At 40.7% G+C, this 27,535-nt stretch overlaps 1 protein-coding gene across 2 annotated transcripts in view; it reads left to right on the top strand.

The window, feature by feature from the left end:
* The window catches only part of LOC132815014 (matrix metalloproteinase-16-like), a 251,756-nt gene that overhangs the window by 160,209 nt on the left and 64,012 nt on the right, over positions 1 to 27,535 (top strand). For both annotated transcript variants that reach the window (XM_060823644.1, XM_060823645.1), the window contains 2 exons: positions 9,053 to 9,214; positions 9,455 to 9,672. In XM_060823644.1, the coding sequence (XP_060679627.1) occupies positions 9,053 to 9,214; positions 9,455 to 9,672 (380 nt within the window). The remainder of the gene's footprint in view (positions 1 to 9,052; positions 9,215 to 9,454; positions 9,673 to 27,535) is intronic.

The raw sequence follows: 27,535 nt of genomic DNA, 5'->3' as shown, positions 1-27,535 counted from the left end.
ATCAGTCACATTGCACAAAAGTCCAAAACCATTTGCACTACATTGTATCTGTGCTATTACAGTACTATGAATAGGTCTTCTCACTCCTCTCCCTGCCACGCCATCTTACTGTATTCTCTGGTTATGCAATTAGAGAGGCTGCTTGGAAGTGAAAAACTGTTGGACTTGGAGGTTTTGTCAGGAGACCTGAGGGCACTTGTGTCTGGATGGACCAGATATGCTGAGAGTTTTGTTGTCAACTTCAAGTTGACCCTCTTCAGCTTCAACTTGCGAGGGTAGAAGTGGGGATGCAGAAGATGGAGGTGGTGGGCCCAGCCATCTCTCACATGTCCAGAGGGGAGACTTCTGAGGGATCTGTGTATATGCCCCAATCCAGCTAAGTCCCTTGTCGCACAGGCCTGTCTCCTGGTGTGCTCGCCAATTTCCTCAAATCCACAGCATTCAATTCACATTTGCTGCGAACTTTCAACAAACTACAATCTTTTCTCACTACTTGCTTCAACCTACGACCAGTGACTGGAGTGATAGAGTTGAGTGTGTTCACCTCTCCAGCAGACACTGAGAGTGCTGGGTCTGGGTCACCATGGCAACCATCAACCTGCCCTTGGGGCTTCTAGGAAATGAAGACCAATGACCCACATCCCTGTCTGCATCTAATCTTCAGTTCTACTGCAGTCAATGAACAACCAGTCTGACAACGGCATATTGTCTTCTCTGCCTGCGATAAATTTCCATCCCAAACCAAAACACTTAGAAAACCCACTGCAACTTTGCTCCAGAGAACCTATGCATTTCTGTGCAATGTCAGCTGTTGTCAGAGTTTGAATTTTGTTGCTGTTTTTTCCATTTCTGCGTCAAGTTAGATCCTGGAATTGTGAGGAAATGAGAGAGGCCTTTAATGTGTGGTCCTCCAATTTTTAGCTGCTGCTGGAGCTCTGACATTTTTCACCTTGCTTGGCTAGTGATTCACAGCAAGCAGTGTTGATTTGTTCAACCGTCCTACACGCATCCACATATATCTGTGTGTGTGTGGATATGCATTAAAAATTGTGTGTATATCTGCACAGGCAAGAGCTGTTAAAGCCTGAAATGAATTTAAGTTTATCTTCCTGGTTAATTCATGAATATTAAACATTCTGGATGATTCCACACAAGTGGCTCATCTTGTAATTTATGGTTATTCATGCCTGTTCCTGATTTTATTTCCTAATTTCTGTCCTGAAGGTAGTGTGACTCCAGCTTTGAATTAGGTCGAGGATAGCCTTCAGAACCTCAGCTGTACCAACCCCTTTGTTTCTATAGGGTAGCAGCAAGTTACTATAACAGAAAAATTATGTTGGGCCAAATTTGCCAAAAGAAATTGGTGCATCATTAATTTCTTAGAGTTTCATGGAGATTTTGATTCCATGAGCTCTACTGAGACATCTCAGGCAATTTCAGTGTGTTCACCTCATCAAGGATGCACAACCACAATGCCACTCTCACACAATCTCACACTCACCAGGGCAGGACCACTCATCATAAGCCAGAGAAGCCCACTTGCCATGAGTGAATAAACAAAACTGCTGAGTTTTTCGAGCATTTCCTGTTTCAGTCCCAGCGAAGTCACCATCTGTTCGGTATGCACACGGACTTGCTCAGCACCATTGGCAAGATGCCAGGGGCTTGAGGGCCTTGACCTCACTGCAGGTGCCCTTTCCTCACAAGAGATAAAGTGGTGCCTGTAACCCCAGCTGCAGGAGGTACCACACACCCTGGCCTTCCAAAAGGCTGGAGGGTGCAGACAGTTGCTAGCCATGTAGCGTGGCCTGTGCACATTTTGGGAAAATGGCCATGATGGAGACCCGGAGAAGATGGTGGTGAGTTAGCAGTTACCATATACCCGCTCAGCCATTCATGTCAGAAATTGTTGCCATCTTGTTTCTCCCCACTGCCTGGGAAGACAGCAGCCTGATTAGAAATGAGATGAGATCAGAAAATAATGAGACTGTAATGTGTGAAAAGCGGCCCACTCATGAGTGAGATGCTCCTCCAGTTGTTCAAAACTTATGTAGAAATTTCTTTTTTCACAAAATTGAGAATCTGATTTTTCCATTCATGCTACCTTTTCCCAGCTGCCTCACCATTGCCCATGTCAGTCGGGGCTCAGCAACTCTCATCCCCAAATCTGTGAAGATGTTAAAAATACTAATTTATATTCATGCAACAAGCCAATCTCTGTAGTACTTGTATAAAGTTAGCAGTGTTAGAACAGCCTTTTATTGCAGCTCATTTGGTAGTAAGAATATACAATTATTTTAATTCTGTATATTACCTAAAACAATGCAGTACTTACTTAATAAGCACCTGATAGGAAGAAAAGAACGTTCCATTTGAGCATACTGTCAAATAACAGTAACTTTTCCCCTGTTAGAAGGATATTGGATACCTGAGAATGTTCAGCACCTTATGTAGGAAAATTCAGGCTGAAGACAAGGCCTTTAGGCCTATCAAACCACACTCGTCTATTACAATAAATATCATCTCAGGCAATTCTATTCCAAACAATGAAATGTTTCTTTTCTTTTACTACTCTGTCTGACAGTTTATTGCAAACATTTATCATTCTCAGGAATGATTACAGGTGGAGTGATCCAATTATGAGCTTCTGATGATATATGAAACCACACAAGTGTGTGGTTTAGAATTCCCGAGGAAGTCTTAAATTGCCCACCCAGCCATTCTTCCCTGAGTAAGGAATCTGCTGTAAATTTATGGAATTTTGCTAACTTCTGTTTTAGGATTGTGTGTGAGTTTATTCTGAGCAGTGGAATAGTAAAAGCAATACATTCTGGATTTGGTAAGTGGTGGCTCTTTAACACGCAAATGCATTGTAATAGCGACAAGTTTTAACAGGTAGCACTCAACCTTTTTATTGCCAATGTCGGTATAGTTTTGAAAATAATGTACCATGCTTGGCCAATAATGTGGAAGTTCTAAAATGTGAGAAGCTCTCTTGCCATGATGATGCTGATTAATCATCTCGACATTCTTGTTACAAATTCAGCTCTTGACTTTAGAATGAAAGCTCGTTCATGTGGTCTGATTACTTTAATTTAGATAGGAATTGACTTACACTGCCCTATATCCACTTGAGGATAAATGCAATGGAAGCAGAATTCACTTACGATTTGAAACAGATATTTGTGCCTTTTGCACATGTCCCTCTTAAATTTCCATGAAGTTGGACTGAGTTAATACCCGGTAATGGAAAGTTTGATGTGAATCATTGAGCTATACAATTTCAAAGGGAGTAAATATATAGAGTACTAGTTGTAATGATACTAATGTCTTGCACTCAGACCAACATAATGATGCAAGGTGAAGCAAGGAGGAACATGCAACATGAATCAAGAAGCATGGAACTCAAATCTTATCCAATATTTTAAGAAGCGAGATAATATATTTTTTATCCAAATGTTTTACTTGTTAGCTTGTGAGACAAAAATGGGACAATGAAATGGTAATATCACAGAGCAGAAAATTATTTCTGATTGTGATGCAAACTGTGGGGTTTATATGTTTAATAGAGCCCCACAACACAGAAACAGACCCTTTGGTCCAACTCATCCACGGCAACCAAACATCCTCATATGACCTCGTCCCATTTGCCAGCATTTGGCTTATATTCCTCTAAATCCTTCCTCTTCATGGGTGGCACGGTGGCACAGTGGTTAGCACTGCTGCCTCACAGTGCCTGAGACCCGGGTTCAATTCCCGACTCAGGCGACAGACTGTGTGGAGTTTGCACGTTCTCCCCGTGTCTGCGTGGGTTTCCTCCGGGTGCTCCGGTTTCCTCCCACAGTCCAAAGATGTGCGGGTCAGGTGAATTGGCCATGCTAAATTGTCCGTAGTGTTAGGTAAAGAGGTAAATGTATGGGTGGGTTGCGCTTCGGCGGGTCGGCGTGGACTTGTTGGGCCAAAGAGCCTGTTTCCACACTGTAAGTAATCTAATCTAATCATGTACCCATCCAGGTGCCTTTTGAATGCTGTAATTGGATCAACCTCCACCACTTCTTCTGGCAGCTCATTCCATGCATGCACTACGCTCTATGTGAAAAAGTTACCCCTCAGGTCCTTTATAAATCTTTCCCCTCTCACCTTAAATCTATGCCCTCTACTTCTCCTACTCTAGAAAACATCTTGACTATTCATCCTATCTACACCCCTCATGGTTTTGTCAACCTCTATAAGGTCACCCCTGAGCCTCCAACACTCTAGGAAAAAACAACCCAGCTTATTCAGCCTCTCCTTATAACTCAAACTCTCCAATCCTGGCAACATCCTTGTAAATCTTTTCTGCAACCTCTCAAGTTTAACAACATCCTTCCTATCAAATTGATCAGAATTGCATGCAGTATTCCAAATGTGGCCCCACCAATATCCCATACAGTTTCAACATGACATCCCAACTCCTATACACAATTTTCTGACTAATGAAGGCAAGCACGCCAAATGCCTTCTTCACTATCCTGTCTGCCTGACCCCACTTCCAAGGAACAATGCACCTGCACCCTTAGGACTCTTATTAGGCAACACTTCCCCAGTGTCCAACCATTAATTGTATAAGTTGTGCCCTGATTTGTCTTACAAAAATGCAACACTTCAGATTTATCTAAATTAAACTCTATCTGCTATTCCCTGGTCCATCTGACCAAGGTCCTGTTGTAGCCTAAAACAATCTTCTTCACTGTCCACTACACCAGCTATTTTGGTGTCATCTTCAAACTTACTAATCATGCCTCTTATATTCATATCCAAATCATTTGTGTAAATGATGAAAAGCAGTGGACCCAGCACTGATCCTTATGGCACACTGCTGGTCACAGTCTCTAGTCTGAAAAACAAATCATCTCTCTCCTACTATCCAATTGGCTAGCTCCCCAAAATATTTACTGTTGGTTGCTGTAAGCTTGGATTTCTGGTTTTGAGTGAGTAACTTTGCGGTTTTTTTCTGTGTTTATGAAGTAAATAATTCATTTGTAAATGTTTCTGTAACCATGTAAATTTATGTTAGAAACTATTTTTGCAGCCTGGCTGCAGCGTGAATGGTTTTGTGCTCTAATGGATCTTTGTTTGTGACTCAGTATGGTAAATATCGGGGCCTCAACGTTTGTTAAAGAGTTCTGGAATCTTTATTTTGAGGTTGGTGAGGAGTAGCCCTTCACTGAGGGAGAGGAACTTTTAGTTTCATTTTTAACTTTGGCTATTGTTACCTCGTGTAACAGAATGGCTGGACGGAGCTCTGCTTCTGAGAAGGGAGTGTTAGAGATGATCACCTTGAAATGAAGAAATTAGTGTTAGTACAGACATGAAGTGTCAGGGTCAAAACTGTGAAAAGGTTACTTAGAGCTGGGGACAGTGAGTCCCAGGTGTGTGGTAGCTCCAGAAAAAAGCTAATGCAGTTTCAGTCCAAAAATTGAAGTTGCAAATGCCTTAGACCGATTGGGGTGTTAGGAACAGAGTCTCTGATGTGCGCATTACACGAGTGGTGTTTTGGCTAATGTTTTGTTTCTTTTTCATTGTAAAGAAATGTTTCGGATTAATGAGATCATACTTTTAATGTGTGTTTAAATCTTTGAATGTGCACTATAAGGTAAATGGTTTGGATTATTCTATTTAATTTGGGTCAATATGAAATAAACTTTTGTGTTGTTTACAAAGAAAGTCTGCAGCATTATTTGCTTATTTTAAAACTATAACAAAACAAAATGAAACATGATCTATCAAGCCAGGCTCCAGTCTAGGATCTGAATTATCCAGTTTCAATATCAGCTGGAATCATAGCACTGATATGTTTTTGCTTTAACTCGACTAATATTATAGAGTAGGATATGATAAAATGTGATATTCTAAAGTAAATAATTAACTCGTAAGCATTTCTGTAACCATGTAAATTCATTTTAAAAATTGGGTTTGAAGCCTGGCTATAGAGTGAATGGTTTTGTGCTCTAATGGACCTTTGTTTGTGACCTAGTATGGTAAACATTGGAGCCTTAAAGGTTGTTAGAGAGTTTAAGGGTGATTGTAATTCATTACCTGAAGAATGTCAAAGAAAGTTAAGGAAGTAAAGACAATGTTAGCTGAAAAATGTGTTGCTGGAAAAGCATAGCAGGTCAGGCAGCATCTAAGGAGCAGGATAATCGATGTTTCGGGCATAAGCCCGTCTTCAGGAATCCTGAAGAAGGGATTATGTCCGAAATGGTGATTCTCCTGCGCCTTGGATGCTGCCTGACCTGCTGCGCTTTTCCAGCAACACATTTTTCAGCTCTGATCTCCAGCATCTGCAGTCCTCACTTTCTCCTAAAGACAATGTTACCTCGCACCCTACAGTCAATGGTGAGTGGGAACAACAACCTGAGCACCAAAACAAGGCCAATGTATTGTTCATTCATTCACAGGATAGCACTGATTTTAAGATCTCAGCCGATGTCATTTCTGAACACGTCAGATCCCCGAATGAAATTTGGCTTGATAGATCATGCATTGTTGTTTTTGTGGTGAATAAGGTGGTCTCTCATTTAATCATAAGCACTCAATTTAGCAGATCGGGTTTTAACAAATCAATAGAAGTTTATTACATGAAAGAAATGAAGATAAAATAGAATAAGCTGAACTATTTACATGTAGCATGCAGTTAATGATTTTGAAACAAATAGTAAAAATATGATCCAGTAATCCTGACAACATCTCATTCCAGGACTCAAATACCATAGAGGGATTGACTTAGCTGTGGCATCAATTTTTTTGTCATGAGAATCTGTTGGCTTCTTCCTTATTTCATCATGTAACTGAGCTTAAATTGTGTTACCTTCAAGTGAGCCCTCCAAGCTTTTAACCAAAAATCTCTGGTATGGAACTCTTACTAAACTCCTGACAACGAGGGTCACCTATTTTTAACAATTCTAAATAATCTTCTCAATTTCTTAGACACATCCAGTTTCAGATAATGACTCTGCAAACATATCCAAAACTGAAACTAAAAAAAAGGTTTTCCAAACCAAGCCCAAAACAATTCCAGAATCTTCTATCTGAAAGCTTAATGCACTACACTGTTAACTTGGTTCTCTCATAAACTCTCACAATGTAAAAGAATTCCCATCTCTCTCCAGGAATATTTCTCTCACATTATGCTTTAAAAGAAAACACCATGGCTACTTATAAATTAAATCACTAAACCCTTTCAGACACACATAACACACATATGGCAGTTGCTCAAATTCAAATATACAGACTCTAAAAATCACATTAACTTATATTGCACTGAGTAGAGCAGCAAATATTGTCTATCCTTAATTGCCCTTGAGAAAGTGTTACTGAATAACGTCTACTTCATGCCAGTAAGCAAATGGTGCAGTTTAAAAGAAAGTTCCGGGATTTTGACACAACCACTGTAAAGGAACAGCAATATGTTTCCAAATGCGGGCATGTGTACCCTGGTAGGTAACTTGTAGGCGCTGGTATTCGCATACATCTGCTGCCTCTGTCTTTCTAGGTGCTAGAGGTTCTGGGTCTGGAATATGTTGCTGAAGGAATTCTGGCAAGTTGCAGCACTGCAACATGGTACACACTGTTTCCACTCGACATTAGTGGTGGAGGGAGTGAATGTTGAAGGTGTTAGATTGGGTGCTAATCAGACTGTTTGTCCTGGGTCATGTGGACCTTTTTGAACGTTGAATATGCACTCAATAAAGGAAGTGGAGATTACTCCATCAACTCAAGACTTATGCCTGGTAGACTGTGGATAGATTCTTCGAGGAGAAAGTGAAGACTGCAGATGCTGGAGATCAGAGCTGAAAATGTGTTGCTGGAAAAGCGCAGCAGGTCAGGCAGCATCCGAGGAGCAGGAGAATCGACGCTTCATGCCCGACGCGTCAATTCTCCTGCTCCTTGGATGCTGGCTGACCTGCTGCGCTTTTCCAGCAACACATTTTCAGCTGTGGATAGATTTTGCTAAGGTTACTCGCCAAGGAATTCTCAACTACAGATCTACTCTTGTATCCACAGTACTCATATGGCAAGTACAGTTCTGGTCAGTCATGACCCTAGAATATTAATAGTGGGGGAATCAGCAGTAGCAATACCATTGAACATCAAGGGACAATGGTTAGGTTTGCTTTTGTGAAGAAGGACATCGCCTGGTGCTTGTCTGGTATGAATGTAACTGCTAACTTATCAGTCCAATCCTGAATATCATCTGACTGCATTTGGACACAGACTGCTTCAGTACCTCTGAAGCTGCAAATACTGCAAAACATTGTGCTGTCATCTGCAACTATCTCCATATGATAGATGGAAGGTCATTGGTGAAGCAGTTGAAGATGCATGGACATTAAATGCGGCCCTAAGGGACTCCTTCAGTAATTTCCTGTAGCGGAGATCCGTTGTCTATTAATCTAGGAGGAAACCAGTTTTGGGTTTATCATATTAATTGTCTTTAGGTGCATTGAAGATATATTTTTGCTTAACGAACATTAAAAATACAGTTGTTAATTGGATTCTTTGGAGAAATATTGTCAAACATTACAGCAATATCAACAATGGTATACATTGTAAGAAAAGTACATTTGTGGATTAATATGATAAATTATAAAATTAGAAATGTTATTTGCAAGACTGGAAAGGATTTGGAATATGACATTTTTAAAGTTTGGTGGGAGATAATTGCATTTGTCAGTATTTTCTTCAGTTTCCTCCCACTCTACAATGCTTCAGTTGCTACCACGCAATTCCAAATTGGGACAGGAAATTTTGAAAACCACATTCTCTAAAGAGACATGTGTAACTTGCACTAAAATTACTACAAGAATTGAAGTTAAAGCACCTCTGAAGTGTGCTTAGTAAAAGTAAAATAATTTTCTAATATTTGTATTTATGACAATAGTTTTCTTCTCAATATTTTCTTATTTCATTTTCCCTTCATGAATATCATATTTCCACATATTATCACCATATTTTTCAGTTACAATTATTTATACTAGTTAATTTAGAACATTTTCTTTCTTTCCTTTAGGAAATGATCTATTTCTGGTTGCAGTTCATGAACTTGGTCATGCATTAGGCTTGGAACACTCCAATGATCCTAGTGCAATCATGGCGCCTTTTTACCAGTACATGGATACAGAAAGCTTCCAGCTCCCTCAAGATGACTTAGAGGGCATCCAGAAGATCTATGGTTTGTAGCTGCATTTCAAATTGTAGCCCTTCAGCTTGCCACCTCGGTGTAAAACTGGTACTGTCCATTGGCTTCAGTGAACTGGTCACTGGCAGTTTCTCTAACAAGTGTCTTCCTCAATGTTAGTTTAATGCCCACGTGGCAGGTCTGAAGTCTAACCCAAATTTTATTTTTGATATTTGAAAGTTGGTGACTATTCTTGTTGATTGCTTTTATGTTTCTGACTACATTTTTCACTAGGTCCACCAGATAAGATTATACACCCTACGAAACCATTACCTACAGTACCGCCACATCGTTCCAATCCTCCATTGGATCCAAGGAAACCCAACAGACAACCAAGACCTCCTCGACCTCCAACTAGGGATAAACCTTCTTATCCAGGCATCAAGCCCAATATCTGTGATGGAAATTTCAACACTCTGGCTATCTTAAGAGGTGAAATGTTTGTTTTCAAGGTAAGAGTTGTTCAAGTATTAATTTAGTGTAGCCTATATATGAATTTTTTTGGAGCAACAACTTTCCCTTTCATCAGAATAACCTCTGCAGAAGGAGCAACTTCTTTTCATCCAGGGTTGTAGTTTTACTCCAGCTGTCAATCTCAAGCGAGTATATATAGCACGAAGTCAATTTGCAGCCTCAAGTTACATTGCCAACTGTGCCTTTTACTGAGATTAACGGCAAAGGAGCTTTGCACTTCAGTGCTCACATACATGTCGAGCACTTTACTCCTTCATTGGTTCATTTTCAATGTTATGAGAGTGAGAGTGGGTGGAAAAAGACATATAATTAAATGTTGCAGTGAAAACTGGGACTGGAGTTATCTTAGCATGTTGGGACATTGATGTGCCCTCTTTGACACTATTTTTTCATAACTCATATAAATCATATCTCCTTTCAGAGTGAAGACATCTCATTTTGCAACAGTACTTCAGAGTGGCTTTGAAATATTTACAGTAAATAGACTTTTCCACTTCCTCACAATCTTGTTCATTTCAGTCAAGAGGAGTTTCTAAGTTTGAAAGGGTGCAATTTAAATATATGTTATAAAATAAATAATCGTGTAATACCAAAAACATTCTATTGATGAAAACATCCAAACCTTCTATTCAGTAAACATGGAACTCATTGAATAATTACAACACAATTTGCTTTGGCAAGGCATTTTATAATAGCTACCACGAGTTGGAATTGTCTGCGCGTGTTTAGATTTATACATTTTGCTGAAATAGAAACAGATTAGTTGTCTGTAAATTGAATGAAGTGGATAAGCAATTGCATGTCTCCTTAACCACTCAGAGAAATGGAACTAGGTGGCTTACTTCTTTGGAAGAAACGTCCTGCCCGAAACATCGGCTCTCTTTGGATACTGCCTGACCTGCTGTGCTTTTTCCAGCTCCACGCTTTTATCAAGCCTGACTCTCCAGCATCTGCAGTCCTCACTATCTCCTAAAATTCGATGAGGACGATTGAAATGTAAATCTGAGCGGGAGAGTTTGGTATTAAATCTGGTCCAGATAGAAAAGAGAGGAAAAATAACAAGGGTGAAGTGGGTGAAAGGAGAGAGGAACAAACAGTTAAATCTATTCAACTTAACTTATAAATTTGTCAAAAATCTTTATATTTTCTTAAAATGTACAATTTCTAAATCTCTAGCGATAATGATGATTTGAAGAAAATGCAACTCTGTGCATGGTTAATTTTCAGTGTAAGGGATTGGCTAGCTGTAAATAACTTTAATCACATTACAATAGGTGGTTGGACTGGAATGAAATAGAGGTAAATCTCAGTAGCAAGGTTTTTTTGCATGTGTGTTTCTGTCCCAAGTGCATTAACCTCACAACATTCAATATATACTAAAAGTGAAGCAGACACTGAGATGGTGTTTATCACTAACAATGGAGTAGCACAACCCAAACAGCAATGTGGAATTCTGTGTTTAACCACGTGAGCTGCTGTCACTTGACATTACTGCTGTATTGTGTGCCAATCACAATGAGCAGTATCAGTCTGTTAGCTTGACAGCAAATTATGGGCCAATATGTGTAATGTTTCCAAACTCTGGAAATTCTCAGAGTTGGTATAAAACGTTATTCTGTTACAAAATTGTTATGATTCATATTGCTTAGGCTAGAAAATATGTTTGCAAACTCTTCCCAATTTTATTATGAAGTCACCATTGTCCCCTGGACCAAAGGATTACTCTTGCATTGGAGAGAAGCAACTGGTCTGGGTTAAGTGTCACCACACCCATGAGTACAACTAAGGAGTGAAATAATTGTACAAATAAGACTTGAAAACTTGCTCAAAATTCTGAAATAATTTTGAAATGGTAGTCTCATAGCATTTGAGCTTTGCACTGACTTTTACTTTAATTGAAACTGGTGTGAAAATAGAACTTTATAAAGGTCCCAAGGAGTTTGAATGAACCATGTGTTTTTTTTTAAAGTAAATTTTCAAAATTTCAATATAAGGGATCATTGATTCTACTCACCCATTATTGTCTGTAAAATGCTAACCAGCATATAGGCACTGCTCAACAAAGCTCTGATTAACTGAGCACAGCATGATACTGAGCTAGCAGTATAATTCAGAACAATTAATCTTATATTGTTCTAAGCAGACCAATCTGTACCTTCCAGTGGAGCAACATTGCTGAGTTAGGAATGGATATATACATTTGAAGAAGGTACACTGTCTTCTGATAAGCCTGCTGAACAGAAAAGGCTAATACTGGGAGATGACAAGAAGTTGCTGCACTAATTTTAACTGCCAATTTTACTACTTCAATTTTTCCCCAATTCTATAAAATAATGGGTAAATCCAATTGGGTTAGTGAATAGTTCAGATTAGCAGTGTTGCTCTCTCCTTCTCAAGTATATAGTACAAACAGTTAGGCTAGATTAGATTCCCTACAGTATGCAAACAGGCCCTTTGGCCCAACAATTCCACACCGACCCTCCAAACAGTAACCCACCCAGACCCATTCCCCTACCCTATATTGACACCTGACCTGCACAATTTTGGATTGTGGGAGGAAACCGGAGCTCCCGGAGAGAATGTGCAAACTCCACACAGACAGAGACCCAAGGTGGGAATCTAACCCGGGTCCCTGGCACTGTGAAGCAGCAGTGGTAACCACTGAGCAGCCGTGCCACCCTAAATTAAGAAAGGTTCCTATGCATCATTAAATTGACAGACTCACCTCTGTTTATATCTCGCTATAATCTCACAATATAGTGACATTGGTAGAAGACTCTTCGTTTGGTAACATTTCCCGTCCATCTAAAATGATGGCAGGAATATTTGAAGTTGTCAGCTTTCCAAGACATGCCCTTTGGCTTAGTCGACACTGTGGATGGAAATGAGCTGTGAAATAAGCATCCAGATGGTCAGTAGGTATTAGACAGTCCACGGTGAGAGAATGCTTCGAAAACCCCCAGTCAATGCCACAGAGGATGGTGAGCAAATAATCAGACCAAAACGTACTACTTAGTGATTCACCACAGACAAATTAACTCACACCTTCTCGATTGCAGAACATATAGAGTCGTAGAGATGTACAGCACGGAAACAGACCCTTCAGTCCAAGTCGTCCATGTTCACCAGATATCCCAACCTAATTTAGTTCTACTTGCCAGCACCCGGCCCATATCCCTCCAAACCCTTCTTATTCATATACCCATACAAATGCCTTTTAAATGTTGCAGTTGAACCAGCCTCCACTACTTCCTCTGGCAGCTCATTCCATACACGTACCACCCTCTGTGTGAAAAAGTTGTCCCTTAGGTCTTTTTTATATCTTTCCCCTCTCACCCTCAACCTATGCCCTCTAGGTCTGGACTCCCCGACCCCAGGGAAGAGACTTTGTCTATTTATCTATGGAGGTCTTTAGTGATGGATATGTCCCTCCTTCTGTCTGGGTCTTTGGACCTTTTTTACAGGCAGAATGTAGATGCTGTGCAAAGAAGTCCCCCAGCCTATGTTTAGCTTTCCCTAATGTACAGGAGACCACATTGTGAGCAGTGAATGCCGTAGACTAGATTGAAGGAAGTGCGGGTAAATCGCTGCTTCATCTGGAAGGTGTGCTTGAGCCCTTGGAGACTGAGGAGGGAGGAAGCATATGGGCAGGAGTTACATCTTCTCCAATTGCATGGGAAGGTGCTGAGGGGGCGGGGTTTAGGAGTGAAGGAGGAATGGGCCAAGATGTCCCAGAGGGAACAGGCTCTGTGGAATGCTGATAAAGGAGGGAAGGGGAATACTTGTCTGGTCATGATATCCCACTGGAGATGGCGGCACATATCCATAAAAATGACGCTGAGGTTCCTGTTGCCTGCCACTTCAACACAGCACCATGTTCTCACATCAACATCTCTGCCTCAGGCCTGCTGCAGTGCTCCAGCAAAGCTTAGCTCAAGCTCAAAGAACAGCACCTTATGTTTCACTTGGGAACCCTGCAGCCTTTAGGACTCAGCATTGAGTTCAGTAACGTTGCAGCCTGATTACGTCCTTCCATGTTTTTAAACCCAACCCCCACACCCTGCTCCTGTGATGATTTAGGTTGCTTTCAGCACAGCCAATCCATTCTCACCCACTCTTGGCCCTCATTATCATTTATTCAGCTTCTCTTCTTACCTGGTTTACTCTCAATAATCCCCTTGTCTGAATACACCTTTCCTATCACTCTCTCTCTCGGCTCTATCTCCATCTATCCACTCACCTCTCTTTTCACATCCCAACCCGTCTTCAGCAAAATGCAACCTCTTCTTCGCTGCTGTCAGTTCTGACAAGTCACCAGACTTGAAATATTAACTGCTTTCTCTGCACAAATGCTGCCAGACCTGCTGAGTTTCACCAAAATTTGTCGCCAGCTTGTGCCTCATGCTCTTGTTATTCCATTTATCTAGATTCAGGACCATAGTTTTGAATTTACCAGCTTTACTCTCCATCGTAATGAAGAATTCTATCATATTATGGTTGCATTTCCTCAAAGGACCGTGCACAAAAAGATAATTAATAAATACTTTATCATTGCTCAGGCTAGATTGGTTCCTCAATACACTGAATGAAAAAAGACTCTTATACGCTACAAGAAATCCTCCTCCTCAATATCATTGCTACTTTGATTTGTCCAGTCTATATGTAAATCAGCCATGATTCCAGCTGTTCTCTTATTGCATACATCTCTGATTTCTTGCATAATGCCTTCCTTTATATCTTCAATATTGTTTAGCCCCTACACCATTTTCTGCTCCTTGATATTTATAATGTCCATGCAAACAGATTCCACATCATAATTTTCCAGGCCAATATCCTTCTTCACTGTTCTTCCTTTACAAGCAATGCTCTTTCCACTTTGCCCAAATTTCCAGTTACTCCATCTACCTCAGTCTCAAGCTGGGAAAGACTAGTCTCCCTCACTCTACCTGACTGCAAGGTTCAGCACACTTACCTGTAAAAGCTAGAAAGAGTGCTAATATGATTCTTCTTGGCAAAATATCTCTGGGTAGAGCTATGGATCTCATAATGACTGGAACATAAGGCAATAAATGCAAGGCCTTCAAAGCGGATATTGCTTGGATATAGATGAGTATCATACCCATGAAGGATAATGAAAATACATCCAAAGACGAAACTCCCTCCACGAGATGGAGATGAAACAGCTTCCATAACAAGCTGAATTCTAAAAGCACCTGGAAGGAGTGAGAAAAAAAGAAATATGAGGAGCCAATAAAGCAAGTTAGAATAGATTAGAGGATAACACAAGAGTAACAGAGGTTTCAGAAATGTATTCACAGTAGAAGGGTAGTTTATAACAGGTTAAGGCTCGCTCGGATCAAGAAGGAGATTTTCTAGTGCAGGCAGAGAGTTTGCTGAAGTAATAAATATGTACTTTATACCTGCCTCCACCAAAGAGGATAATGTTAAAATCAGAGCAAAGGTGGAGACATTGAATAAAAGGGAAAAATGGATAAAGTGGTGATACTTAAAAGGTGGTAATGTTCAAAGTAGGAAATCATCTGATCTGGAGATGATGCATTTATCAAGGAAAGATAAGATAATATCAGCAATAAGAAAGTATCAGTGAGAATTGGTTAGCATGCAGAACTATCTTTCCATCTCCTTAGAGATGCAAGTGATGCCAGAGGCTGGAGGATAAGAAACATTACATCCTCATCGAAAATAAAGAGTATGATAACCCTGAAAGAGCACAACAGTTCAGGCAGCATCCGAGGAGCAGGAAAATCGACATCATCAGGAAGAGCTTATGCACGAAACGTCGATTCTCCTGCTGCTCGAATGCTGCTCAGATGCTCCCTGACCTGCTGTTCTTTTCCAGCACTACATTCTTGACTCTAATCTCCAGCATCTGCAGTCCTCACTTTCTCCTAGTATGTTAAACTTGTCAACAACAGGCCAAGTAGCCTAACATTTGTTACGAGAAACAAATAATCCAGGATAAAATTTAGTAAATTCTTGGAAAAAAATTGGCTTAATAAAGGAAAAATGCTAAAGGCAAAATGACTAATTTAATTGATTTCTTTCATAATGCAAAGGAGGGAGGGATGATGGGGTGGCATGGTTAATGTGTAAAGGTGCTTGATAAAGTACCATATAATAGATTTATTAGCAAAATTGAAGCCCATTTCATTATAGTTTGGATGTGTAATTGGCCAAAGAGCACAAAGCAGAGATAGTTGCTTTTTAAACAGGGGAATGTATGGAGTGGTGTTCTCCAGAGATTGATGCTGGTGCCAATGTACTTTTCAACGTATATTAATGACAAAGACTTCAGAATAGTGGGCATAGTTTCAAAATTTACAGATGACATAATTTACAAGGTGTGAAACAATGAAAGGCGTAGTAACGATCTTCAGGAGGCCATACATTGGAGAAATGGACAAGCATGTGCAGATAAAACTTTGACAGGAGGAATATAAATGATGCAATTTTAAAGAGAATATGAAAAAAGCAGGGTCTCGGCTTTGATGTACACAAGAGCTTGAAGGTGACAGGATAAGATGAGAAACAGACATAAAGAATTCTGGGCTATATAAATAAAGGCATACAGTACAAAAACAAGGATGGTATGCTAAGTCTTCATAAATCACTGATTAGGCTCCCAGCTGAAATAGCATTGCTTCAGAAAAGATGACAGGAGAGATTTACTGGAATGGTACTGGGGTGAAAGACTTCAGTTACATGGAGAGATTGGAGAAACTGGAATTGTTCCCATTAGAGCAGAAAAGTAAGAGATCTGTGAATTTTGGTCCTATTAACTAGAGTGCACTTCAGCTGCATCACACTTAAAATATGAAGTTGGGAAAACTGTGGAGTTTAGGGATCGTTCAGACATTTTGCCTTCCTTGGCAGATTTTGAAATCATGTTTATGGGATAGCATTGATTTGCAACTACTTCTAAGGTCACACGGTTTTTAAAATTTTTAGATTCAATATTGAACACTAATTTCTGTAACAGTACATGAAAGAGGTGCCAGGATCCTAATAAATATCCAAAATGACTAACTCTGTTTGTTTTAGTGGCTGATAGGAACCTGTGAAGCAGTGTAGATTGTTTGGCTTGATGGTTATTGTAGAGTGGAGGATATGCTGGTCCATGAGATGTCACATTGTGCTGCAGTATCACCTCATGGATGCCCAGTTTTGAGCTGATAGGTCTGTTTGAAGTCTATCGCATTTGACTGGCACAGATGTGAGGGCCAAAGGGCCTTTTTCTGTGCTTTTGATCTCTATGACTCTATGCAAAAAAGAAGGTAGGAAGGTTCTAACAGTTCTGCAAAAGTTCCGCACAGAGTAGACATTTCCCTGCAGCTCTCCGTCTGGGATGCTGAACAAGCAATTAAAAGCCTAATTTGGGTTTAAAACTCTCTTGATTATTCATGCACACTCATGCTTTCCTGTGTTCAACAAATAACATTCCACTCTGGTTACCCTGAAGCAATGCACAACAGTGCTAAATTTAATCTAAAATTGTTCATTCCATAGCTTACACTGCAACATTTTTTCTTAAATCACACGTAAATGTATTTTGTCAATGAGCTATGGATATAGATCTATCACTGGATGTGCTGAACCTCAAGTAGAGTAACTGCCATAGCCTGAAAAGTCTGAAACTTTAACTGAAGCCAAGTGAAATTGTTCCTTGATGTTAGCCGTGTCTCCTGTGTTAAATCTGTCTTTGCCATGAAACCAGTTTAGCCAAATTTAATATTAGTGAACAGCATGAATGTGGGTTATTGGCATTCCTTGATTATTGATACTTAATTAGAAGTCCTCTAGATGCTAGGAGTTGTTTCTTGTCAGAAACTACAAAAGCACACAGGCTTAATTGTTAACACTGTAACACTGTCCGTGACCTATATCATTAACAAAACTAGTTTAAAATAAAACCTTTGCACAAGGAAATATGGAATACTACACTTTGCAACAGCATATTCCTGCTTAAAATCTCTTAGATTTGCACATCTTTCTCACTAAGTTGTAAGGCTGGGCAGTAAATGATATTTTATTTTGAAAGATTATTGAACAAGAATGCGTTACTAAACAAATTATTTTTCAATGTCCTTTTATAATTAATTGAATGAAAAATCTAAGTTGGAATGTCAAATCACTGGACAAAATAACTAACTTTTTTTTTGTGCAGTACTACTCGAGCTCTTTTGGAACCTTTTTCCCTCCATCTCCTTTGCACAGCCATAGAGTCATAAAGATTGACAGTACAGAAAAAGGCCCTTTGGCCCACCACATCTGTGCTATTCAACAACAGCCAACTAACTATTCTAATCCCCTTTGTCAGCATTTGGCCTGTAGCTCTGCATGCCTTCGCATCACAAGTGCATATCTAAATACTACTATGAGGGTTCCTGCCTTTACCATCCTTACAGGTAGTAAGTTCCAGATTCTCACCACCCTCTGGGTGAAAAACATATTCCTCACACCTCCTCTAAACCTTCTGCCACTTATCTTAAGTCTATGCCTCTTAATCATTGATGCTTCCATCAAGAGGAAATATTTTTTCCTGTCTACCCTAACTATCCCCCTTATAATTTTATACATCTTAATCATGTCCTCTGTCAATCTCCTCTTTGCTAAGGAAAACAACCACAGTCTGTTCAACCTTTCTTCATAACTGAAACTCTACAACCTAGGTGACATTCTGGGAAATCTCCTCTGCACCTTCTCGAGTGCTATCACTTCCCTCCTCCAATGCCTCCTCCAGTCTCATGGCATTGATGAGATCAGGACGAGCTGGAAGGTTAGAATTTGCAAATATTGCCTCAGTGTTCCTTCTTACTGCTGTATTTTTGATGAGATTGTGTCGGTATCATCTGGTACATCTAAAATATTTGTATGTCTACACTAAAAGGAAGAGTTTTTTTTAATGAAATGTAGTAGCAGCTAATCAAAGAGCTAAAAATTCATCAGAAAATCTCCAGTCAGAGAAACAGTTTTTGTATAGCAAGGATCCAGAATAACCTGTTACTAACATTTTAATGGCTGCCATGATGTGGAGGTGCCGGCATTGGACTAGGGTATACAAAGTCAGAAGTCACACGACATCAAGTTATAGACCAACAGGTTTATTTAAAACTTCACCTGATGAAGAAACAGCGCTGCTAAGGCTTGTGATTTTAAATTAATCTGTTGGGCTATAAACTGGTCTCCTATGACTTCTAACATTTCAATAACACTTGGACACACAGCGTTTTACTGACTAAAAATTACATTATATGTCACCATGTAGCTTTATAGATCCTTCAGAGCTTAAACATATTTCTATGTGTAGGGCAGGATAGTGTCTTCAGAGAACTTTATATTTGAAAAGGCTTGTTAAGTAGCAAACAAACCTTAAAAAGTGTTTCCAGCATTTTGGTTTATTTGGAACAGAGAATCTTACATTAAAAATATTGCTTATACAGTTTGTGAAAAAGTATTATATTATTTGTGAATTATGGCCTCTAATTGACGGATGTAGAATGCAGACTGGTTCTTGCTTCCTGTCCATTATGAAATGTTAATTCATGCTGCAGAACCAATTTGCATATTTTGTTGTCCAATTAATTTATAAATATGGGAATTATTAAGTTGCTGGCAATAGCTGGTCTCTTCCTGATGTATTATGGCAAATTGTAATTTAGATCCTGTATAGTTTTAACAGTCTTTCCCTGCGCCAATGCAGCCTCAAGCAAAAGCATGCAGAGCCTGGCTCGAGTGATGGACCTGGAGATTCATCACAAGATCTTGTTACCCAAAATTGGATTTAGAAGTGTAATATGATATAGAAATGTACATTTATTTTCACTATTGTTAAGATTCTATTCGGCAGTATAAATTCTAGACATTCTTGAGATTTGAGTTCACTTCCTCCATTTTCTCTGGGAAAAGCAGTTTTGCGTGCCATTTCTTTCTTAAACAAACAAAATAACAAATCTTGAAGATGTATGTATTTTTAGGCTCACACATTGACATGTTTACAGGAACACGGTACATTTAGAAAATATTCTTTCCAAACTTAATGAGGATTTTACATTTCATGCTCAACAGCATACAACTGTAGGAAATTGCAAAAATTTAATAGCAGACTGAACATTTGAGACAGAAAGTTATGGTTTGTATTTCACCCTTCATGAAAGCTTACAATCAGTTATGCACTTTTCTGCTTTCGATGTCTATGATTTCTTTCCACTGTGGCTGGATCACGCCCCACATTGGTTGGGTTAGGATTTCCATTGATATCAATTATCTGCCACTCCCAATTCTCCTTTCACTGCCTCCATGAAAAGTATTGAGTGATCACTCAAATGATTTTCTAGATTTGCCTAATTTATAACTCCCCTACCTGAGAGAGTATGGACAAGTAGCTCAGTAGCCATCAGGAGCATTCAGTTATTTTGAAACAACATCAAAATTAAAAGCAGTTAAAAGCACATCAGAACATAAGTAATAGAAGTAGGATTATGTAGTCTGTTGAGTTAGCTCTGCCTTTCCATATGATCATCACTGATCTTAGGCTTTATTTTCATTTTCCTAATTATTCCACATATCTTTTTTTTCCCTGAGAGACAAATAAGCTGTCTATCGCCACTTAGAATGTATCCACAATAATGGAAAATAATCACTATCTATCATCTCAAGCTCCAATCTTTCAAGATACTAGATCCAATGTAATTGATGACCCTGTGCTCTTAAGGACATTATCTTTTCAGTTTAAATACTATCGTTTCTACCATAGCAAATATAATGATGCATAAATATTTTTAAAATCTGACAGTGTAAATGCAGAAATGACTTAAAGTAGACCAGGCATAATATTATGCATGCTATCACAACAAGTCTACAAGTGTACCAAATATGGTTGAATTAATTGAGCAGATGGAAGTTTTTTTCTTTGTATTATTGTAGAATTCTATCAGGAAGCTACATTGGTGAAAGATCTTCAGTACAACCTCCAAAGAGATTTTGATGTATTCTCTGTAGAAAACATACGAGGTACCTAATAAATGTTATGCTCTATCAAGGAGCCATGAATGGAATTGATCCTGTCCAGTACTGTTTTTCTCAAGTCTAAGTCAACCTCAATTAAAAGTCAACTCCATGATGGTTGACCTAATAAAGCAAAAATAGTCAACCCTAGTTTTTCAGGGATCAACACTCCAAAATGTCAGAACCAAAATATAATACAGATGATGTCAATCATTTGATTTTTTAAAATTCGTGCACAGACTATGGGCATTGCTGGCTGGGCCACCATTTAGTGCCTATCCCTCGATGCCCACAGAGCAGTTAAGGTCAACTACATTACTGTGGACCTGAGTCACATCAGTTGGCTGTTTCCTTCCCTAAAGGGCATAGGTTAACCAATGGGTCTTATCCCACAATTGATTCACAGTCATCCATTAGGCTCCTAATTCCAAATTTCATCATCTGCCTTAGAGGGATTTGAACCTAGATCCCCAGAATATTACCGGGGTCTCTGGATTAACAGTCTAGGGGCAATACCACTAGACCATCACCTCTGTATAGATGCTAATGAAAATGAAATGCTTAAAATGCTTTAAGTTTTGTTTAAAATTAGTCTCAAAATTTTTACTTCTGCACAAATATATATGGGGTATATTTTGACATGTTAAAACATCGAAAGAGGACTCAGCAAGATGGCAGTGATTCTGTAGAACTGCTGTGGACTGCTCTGCCTAACAGCCAAAGCATACTGTTTTTTTTGCCATCCCTGGCCAACTTATGCAGTGGAATTATTAGTTTAAAACTTTACAGAACACATATTTGTTAATATTTGGGAGTGAGAAGAATGCCAAAGGGAAAAGGAACAAGCAAATAGCAGCAGGGAAGACACTCCCCTGCAGCGCCTACTACACCAGAGACTGCAGCAGCAGCAGCAGCAGCCTCTCCCCAGGGGCCTGACAGACTCACAGGAATTGGCTGCAGCGATGGTGAGACTTAGCTTGAAAGTTGGGGCTGCGATTGATGTGATCCATGGGGAGAATCGTGCCCAGGTCCAACTTATCACATCCATGCTGCAGAAGCATGAGCAGGAGATCCAGGGCCTCAGGGAGAGGCTGGAGGAGGTGGAGGGTCAAACTAAGGCCTCAGAAGCTGCAATGGAATCCTCATCCAGTCGGATTCAGGTGCTGGAGCAAGAGGTGCGGTCTTGCGCGACCATATCGACGACCTCGAAAATCGGGTTGGAGGATAAATCTCTGAATTTTCAGACTCCCTGAAGGTGAGGAAAGTGAGCAACCAGTCAACTTCTTTGAAAGCTGGCTGCCGAAGTTTTTGGGCCTTCACATCGAGTCCAGCAGGCTACAGATTGAAAGGGCTTATCGGGTTACAGTGCACAGGTCAGGGCCGGTGTAGCCCCCGCTCGGTCCTAGTGCACTTCCATTCATATAAGGACAAGCAAAAAGTCATAGGAGCTTCCAGATCCCTGGGAAAAGATCCACAGGCACTGCTGTACATGGGGTCAAAAATCATGTTTTTCCAGGATTTCTCTGCAGCTGTAATTCGAAAGAGGAAGTCCTTCAATGAAGTTAAAAAGAGGCTGAGGAACCTGGGCATCCAGTATTCCATGAGACACCCCACAGTGCTCTGTTTCAGTCACGAGGACTCCGTTTATAAATTTGACTCAGCGGATAAAGCTAAAAACTTTGTAGACACTTTAAAATAGACAGATTGGCGTGAAGAGTACAGTTAATGTTTGTTCTCTTTTTTATCTTTCCCTATGTTTTCTCTTCCTTTTTTATTCCTTTCTTTATTCCTTTCTTTCTCCCTAATAATCTCCTTTTTGGAAAGGGGGGAAAAGATCTTGGAATAAGTTGTTTCTTTTTTTTAATAACTGGATTGTCTGATGGGAAATTTTGTCTCTCCCCCTTTTTTTGTTTGTTCTGTTTCTCTTTTAGTCACAAGTAGGGGTGACATGAAGCCAGGGATGGGTGGTGTGCTCATCCTGACTTGAACTTTTTTCTGTTGATTTAAGGATCATCTCCTTGTTTACTTTATGCTTAAGGCTGGGGCACACTCTGGGTTTGAAGGAGCTCTGAAGGAGGGGATGGGTAGAGTGAGTGCCCCCTATGGACAGGGGGAAGAGTCTTCCATTCAAGGTTTTATAGTTGGTTTTCTTTGTAGATTTTTGGTAGTAGTAGTTGTTTATAGTTATGATAGAGTAGTTTTTGTATATACAGTTCTTTGACTCCATGAGTCTTTATTTACTTATGCTCAGCGCTTTGGAAACAGGGTTCTCCCTTCAAGGGTTTCAAGGGTTTCTGAAAGGGGATATGGCTAAGTGTCTTATTAAATGGTGCACCTGGAACATTAAGGGAAGTCATTCGCCTGTTAAAAGGAAAAAAGTGCTTTCTAGCCTTAAGAGGGAAAGGGTTAATATCGCTTTGTTGCAGGAAACCCATCTTGATGATGGGGAACACCTGAAATTACAACAAGTGGGTTATAACCAGGTATTCTTTTCATCCTTTACTACTAAAAGTAGGGGAGTAGCAGTACTTATCCATAAAAATCTTCCATTCACATTATTAGAGCAGGTGAAAGATGAGCAGGGATGGTTTGTGATACTTAAAACCCTGATACATAGGGAAGAATATGCCATTTTAAATGTCTACTATCCTCCGGCACATCCCCTCAAATTTTTGATTAGTGCTTCCTCTAAGTTGAGTGCTTTTAGAACACAGCACATTATTATACGGAGGGATTTTAATTGCCTTTTGGATTCAACAGTGGACAGGATGCCTTATGGGTCCCCAACTATTTTTTCACAGGCCAAGCAGATGGTTGACTTATGCGAGGAGTTGGAGCTGGTGGATACTTGGAGATGCCTTCACCCTACCAGCAGGGACTTCACCTTTTTTTCAAACCCACATAAATGTCACATGAGAATTGACCTCTTTCTGGCTCCCTCTGCTCCTCTGGATTCGATTCTGGGTTGTAAAATTGGGAATATAGCTATCTCTGATCATACGGCAGTATATTTGGAGGTGAAGGCCAAGAGTGAAGGGTTAGGTTTGCGGCACTGATGTTTGGACCCTTTTCTTCTTAAGGATTCCAAATTTGTGGAATACATTTTGAAGGAGTTTCAGGAATTCTTGACTATCAACTCAGGCATGGCTAGTAGTTCATCCATGCTATGGGAGATTGCTAAGGCCTTTGCTAGGGGATTAGCTATTTCCTATTCGGCAAGCCAGAAACAATAGAAGGAGGAACAGCAGCGTCTACTTGAGATGCGGTTGAAAGCTGCCAAGGCAGCACAATTTGTGCAGCCTTCAATGACTAAGCTACAGTGGATCACAGCCCTCTGGGCTGCCTTGAATTCAATACTGACACAAAACACAAAGAAAGAACTTGCTTTTGTTAGACAAAGGCTGTTGCAATATGGGGATAGGCCAGGGAAGTATTTAGCGTACCTGACTAGGAAAGAGCATGCTCCCCAATTCATTACTGATAGCGCCGAAGTCCTTACACACGGTGCTAAAATGATTAACGAGGCTTTTCGGAGCTTTTACTCTGAATTGTATCAGTCTGAAGGTTGTAAAAACAGGAGGGCTAAAATGGAGACCTTTGTTTAAGAACCTGGACATTGCAGGGGTAACCTTGGAACAGGCGTCTCTCCTTAATGCCCCCTTGACAGTTGAGGAAATACAGGAGGCAGCTAGGCAACTTCAGAGTGGGAAAGCGCCTGGCCCTGATGGTCTCCCGGTGAGCTTTATAAGGAGTTTATAGGGATTCTGTCAGGGCCGATGTTGGAGATGTACAATCACTCCTATATGCATGAATGCCTCCTACCATCTTTGAGAGAAGCTAATATTTCCTTAATTCTTAAGAATGGGAAGGTTCCTGAGGATTATGCCTCATACAGGCCCATCTCTCTACTAAATTCAGATTTCGAGATTCTGACCAAGATCCTGGTGCGGAGATTAGAAAGGGTATTGCCCTATATTATTAAAGAGGATCAGACAGGCTTTATAAGAGGCTGTAGGTTCTCTAATAATGTTAGAAGATTGCTGAATATGGTCAAGTTTGTCAGCAATGATCCATTCAGGGGTTGGTGATTTCTTTAAAATGAGGAGGAAGCATTTGACCGGGTGGAATGGCCGTATATTTTTTATGTCTTAGAACAGTTTGGGTTGGGTATGGTCTTTGCTAGATAGGTGGAGGTTTTATATACCACCCTCCGGCTGCGGTCATCACCAATGGGGTGAAGCCTGGGAATTTTAGGATTGGTAGGGGTAGTCGGCAAGGATGGTCCTTCTCACTGTTGTTGCTCACGTTGGTGATAGAGCCGCTGGCAGAAGCCATTCATCAAAATGTCCACATAACCGCTCCGGAAGTGTGATTGAGGGCACACAAGATTATACTGTACGCGGATGATGTCCTTCTGTTTTTATCAAACCCGATGACCTCCGTACAATGTATCAATTCATTTGTGGCTATTTCAGGATATAAGATTAACTTTGCAAAATTGGAGGCTATCCCTTTGGGGAACCTTAGATTAGATTACTTGCAGTGTGTAAACAGGCCCTTCAGCCCAACGACTCCACACCCACCCGGCAAAGCACAACCCACCCAGACCCATTCCCCTACATTTACCTCTTACCTAATACTACAGGCAATTTAGCATGGCCAATTCACCTAACCTCACATTTTTGGTCTGTGGGAGGAAACCAGACCACCGGAAGAAACCCACACACACACGGGGAGAATGTGCAAACTCCACACAGAGAGTCGCCTGAGGCAGGAATTGAACCCAGGTCTCTGGCGCCATGAGGCAGCACTGCTAACCACTGTGCCACCGCAAAGTGTAGCCCTAAGTTCCCTTTTAAGTGGTCACAGGCAGGGTTCCGGTACCTAGGCATTTTTATTACCCCAAAGTTTGATCTGTTATTTCAGACTGACTTTGCTCACTTGCTCGACAATATTAGGCGAGATGTCCAGAGATGGGAGGTTCTTCCAATTTCATGACTGGGCCAAATATCTCTCATTAAGATGAATGCTCTTCCTCATTTGCTTTATCCCATGTGTATGCTCCCTATAATGTTTCCCAGGTCAACGCTGCGGAAGCTTATGGGATGGTTTGGTTCCTTTGTTTGGCATCGTGGGTGGCCTCTTATCAAACTTACTAAATTGCAGTTGCCTCTTGGAGGGGGAGGAGTTGATTTCCCAGACATCAGGAGGTATCAATTGAGTTCCCTGCTATCCTTTGTCTGTGATTGGGTAGGTAATGATCCAAACTCAATATGGCTGGATATTGAGGCCTCCCAGGCAAAGTGCCCTCTTATTAACCTGTTGTTCATAGATAAGATGTGGACAGTTATGGACCACTGCCGGAACCCCATTGTCATTAATACAGTCAAGTCATGGAGGGCGATGCGTCAGAGTGAGGGTTGTTTATCCAAGACTTTGCCACTTACGCCTATAGTTGGCATGCCAGGGTTCCGACCGGGGATGATGGACTCAGCGTTCAAACTATGGGCAGCGAAAGGAATTTCTAGTTTGGGAGACTTGTTTGAGGGGGAGGTTATGACGTCATTTGAGCAACTGAGCTGCAAATACGGGTTGCCCAGCAGAGATCTTTTCCGTTTTTTTCAGGTTAGGGATCTCACTGTGCTTCTCACTAAGCCCTATAAGCCTGATACAGAGAGGTTGTTGCGACGCTCCACAAGCACCCTTTCGGTTAGTGCCCTCTATAGCCTGCTGGGTGACAGGGCCTGGCAGGATATTAACTGGTTTGTGAGGTCTGGGAGCAAGAGCTAGGAGTGGAGATCTCTTCTGAAACATGGGAGACATATGGGAGATCCCAATCTGTAATAGGACATGCACTACGCAGTTAAGATTTCTGCTTAATGCTCATTTGGCACCAGACCATCTGGTGAAGTTTAAACAAGGGGCATCTTCAGTGTGAACAAAATGTAAAATAAGTGTAGGTACTCTTACTCATTGCTTCTGGACATGCCACAGGCTCCGTGTTTATTGGAGCGCTGTGGCGGGAGAGATTGGGAAAGTATTGAGGACTGAAGTCAAAGTAGACCCGATATCTCTCCTCTTAGGTCTACCGAATTTACCATCTTTAGATGGGCATGGGAAGAAACTATTTAATATTCTTGCATACTGTGCACGGAAGAATATTCTGGTGAATTGGGTGTCTGAGAACCCACCGGGCTTGCTGGGATGGCAGAAATTAATTATGAAGCACGTTCCCTTGGACCTTTTTACAAACATAGTGCACCACAAACAGATCATTTTTATAAGACACGGCAGCCGTACTTGAGTTATTTGAGTATAGATTTGTCAGTTATCTTAATGAGGGCATTTGTTTAACCAGGATAGTTAGATTTATCAAGCCCTGGGCCCTGGAGGGGGGTCTCCTGAGTTAATACAGGTATATATACAATGCTCCTGTTTCTTCGTTTGGGAGCTTTGCCCCGAGCATAGCTGTTTTGTATTTTGTGGGTTTTTTTTGTTTTTCTTTTGCTTTTTTGTCTTTTTTTTTGGTGTTGCTTTGCACAGTGTTAGGGTTTGTTTTGTATTGTAGGGTAGGTTTGTAGTTAGCTGACAATGTGTTGCTGGAAAAGCACAGCAGGTCAGGCAGCATCCAAGGAGCAGGAGAGTCGATGAGCCCTTATTCAGGAATGAGGAAAGTGTGTCCAGCAGGCTAAGATAAAAGGTAGGGAGGAAGGACTTACGGGAGGGGCGTTGGAAATGTGATAGGTGGAAGGAGGTTAAGGTGAGGGTGATAGGCCGGAGTGGGGGGGGGGCCGGTGGGGGGGGGACAGAGAGGTC

This window comes from Hemiscyllium ocellatum, chromosome 4 (genome assembly GCF_020745735.1).
Source record: "Hemiscyllium ocellatum isolate sHemOce1 chromosome 4, sHemOce1.pat.X.cur, whole genome shotgun sequence".
NCBI classification, from domain to species: Eukaryota; Metazoa; Chordata; class Chondrichthyes; order Orectolobiformes; family Hemiscylliidae; genus Hemiscyllium; species Hemiscyllium ocellatum.
The sequence above is the reverse complement of the archived record's forward strand: the minus strand, read 5'-3'. Positions and strand labels throughout refer to the sequence as shown.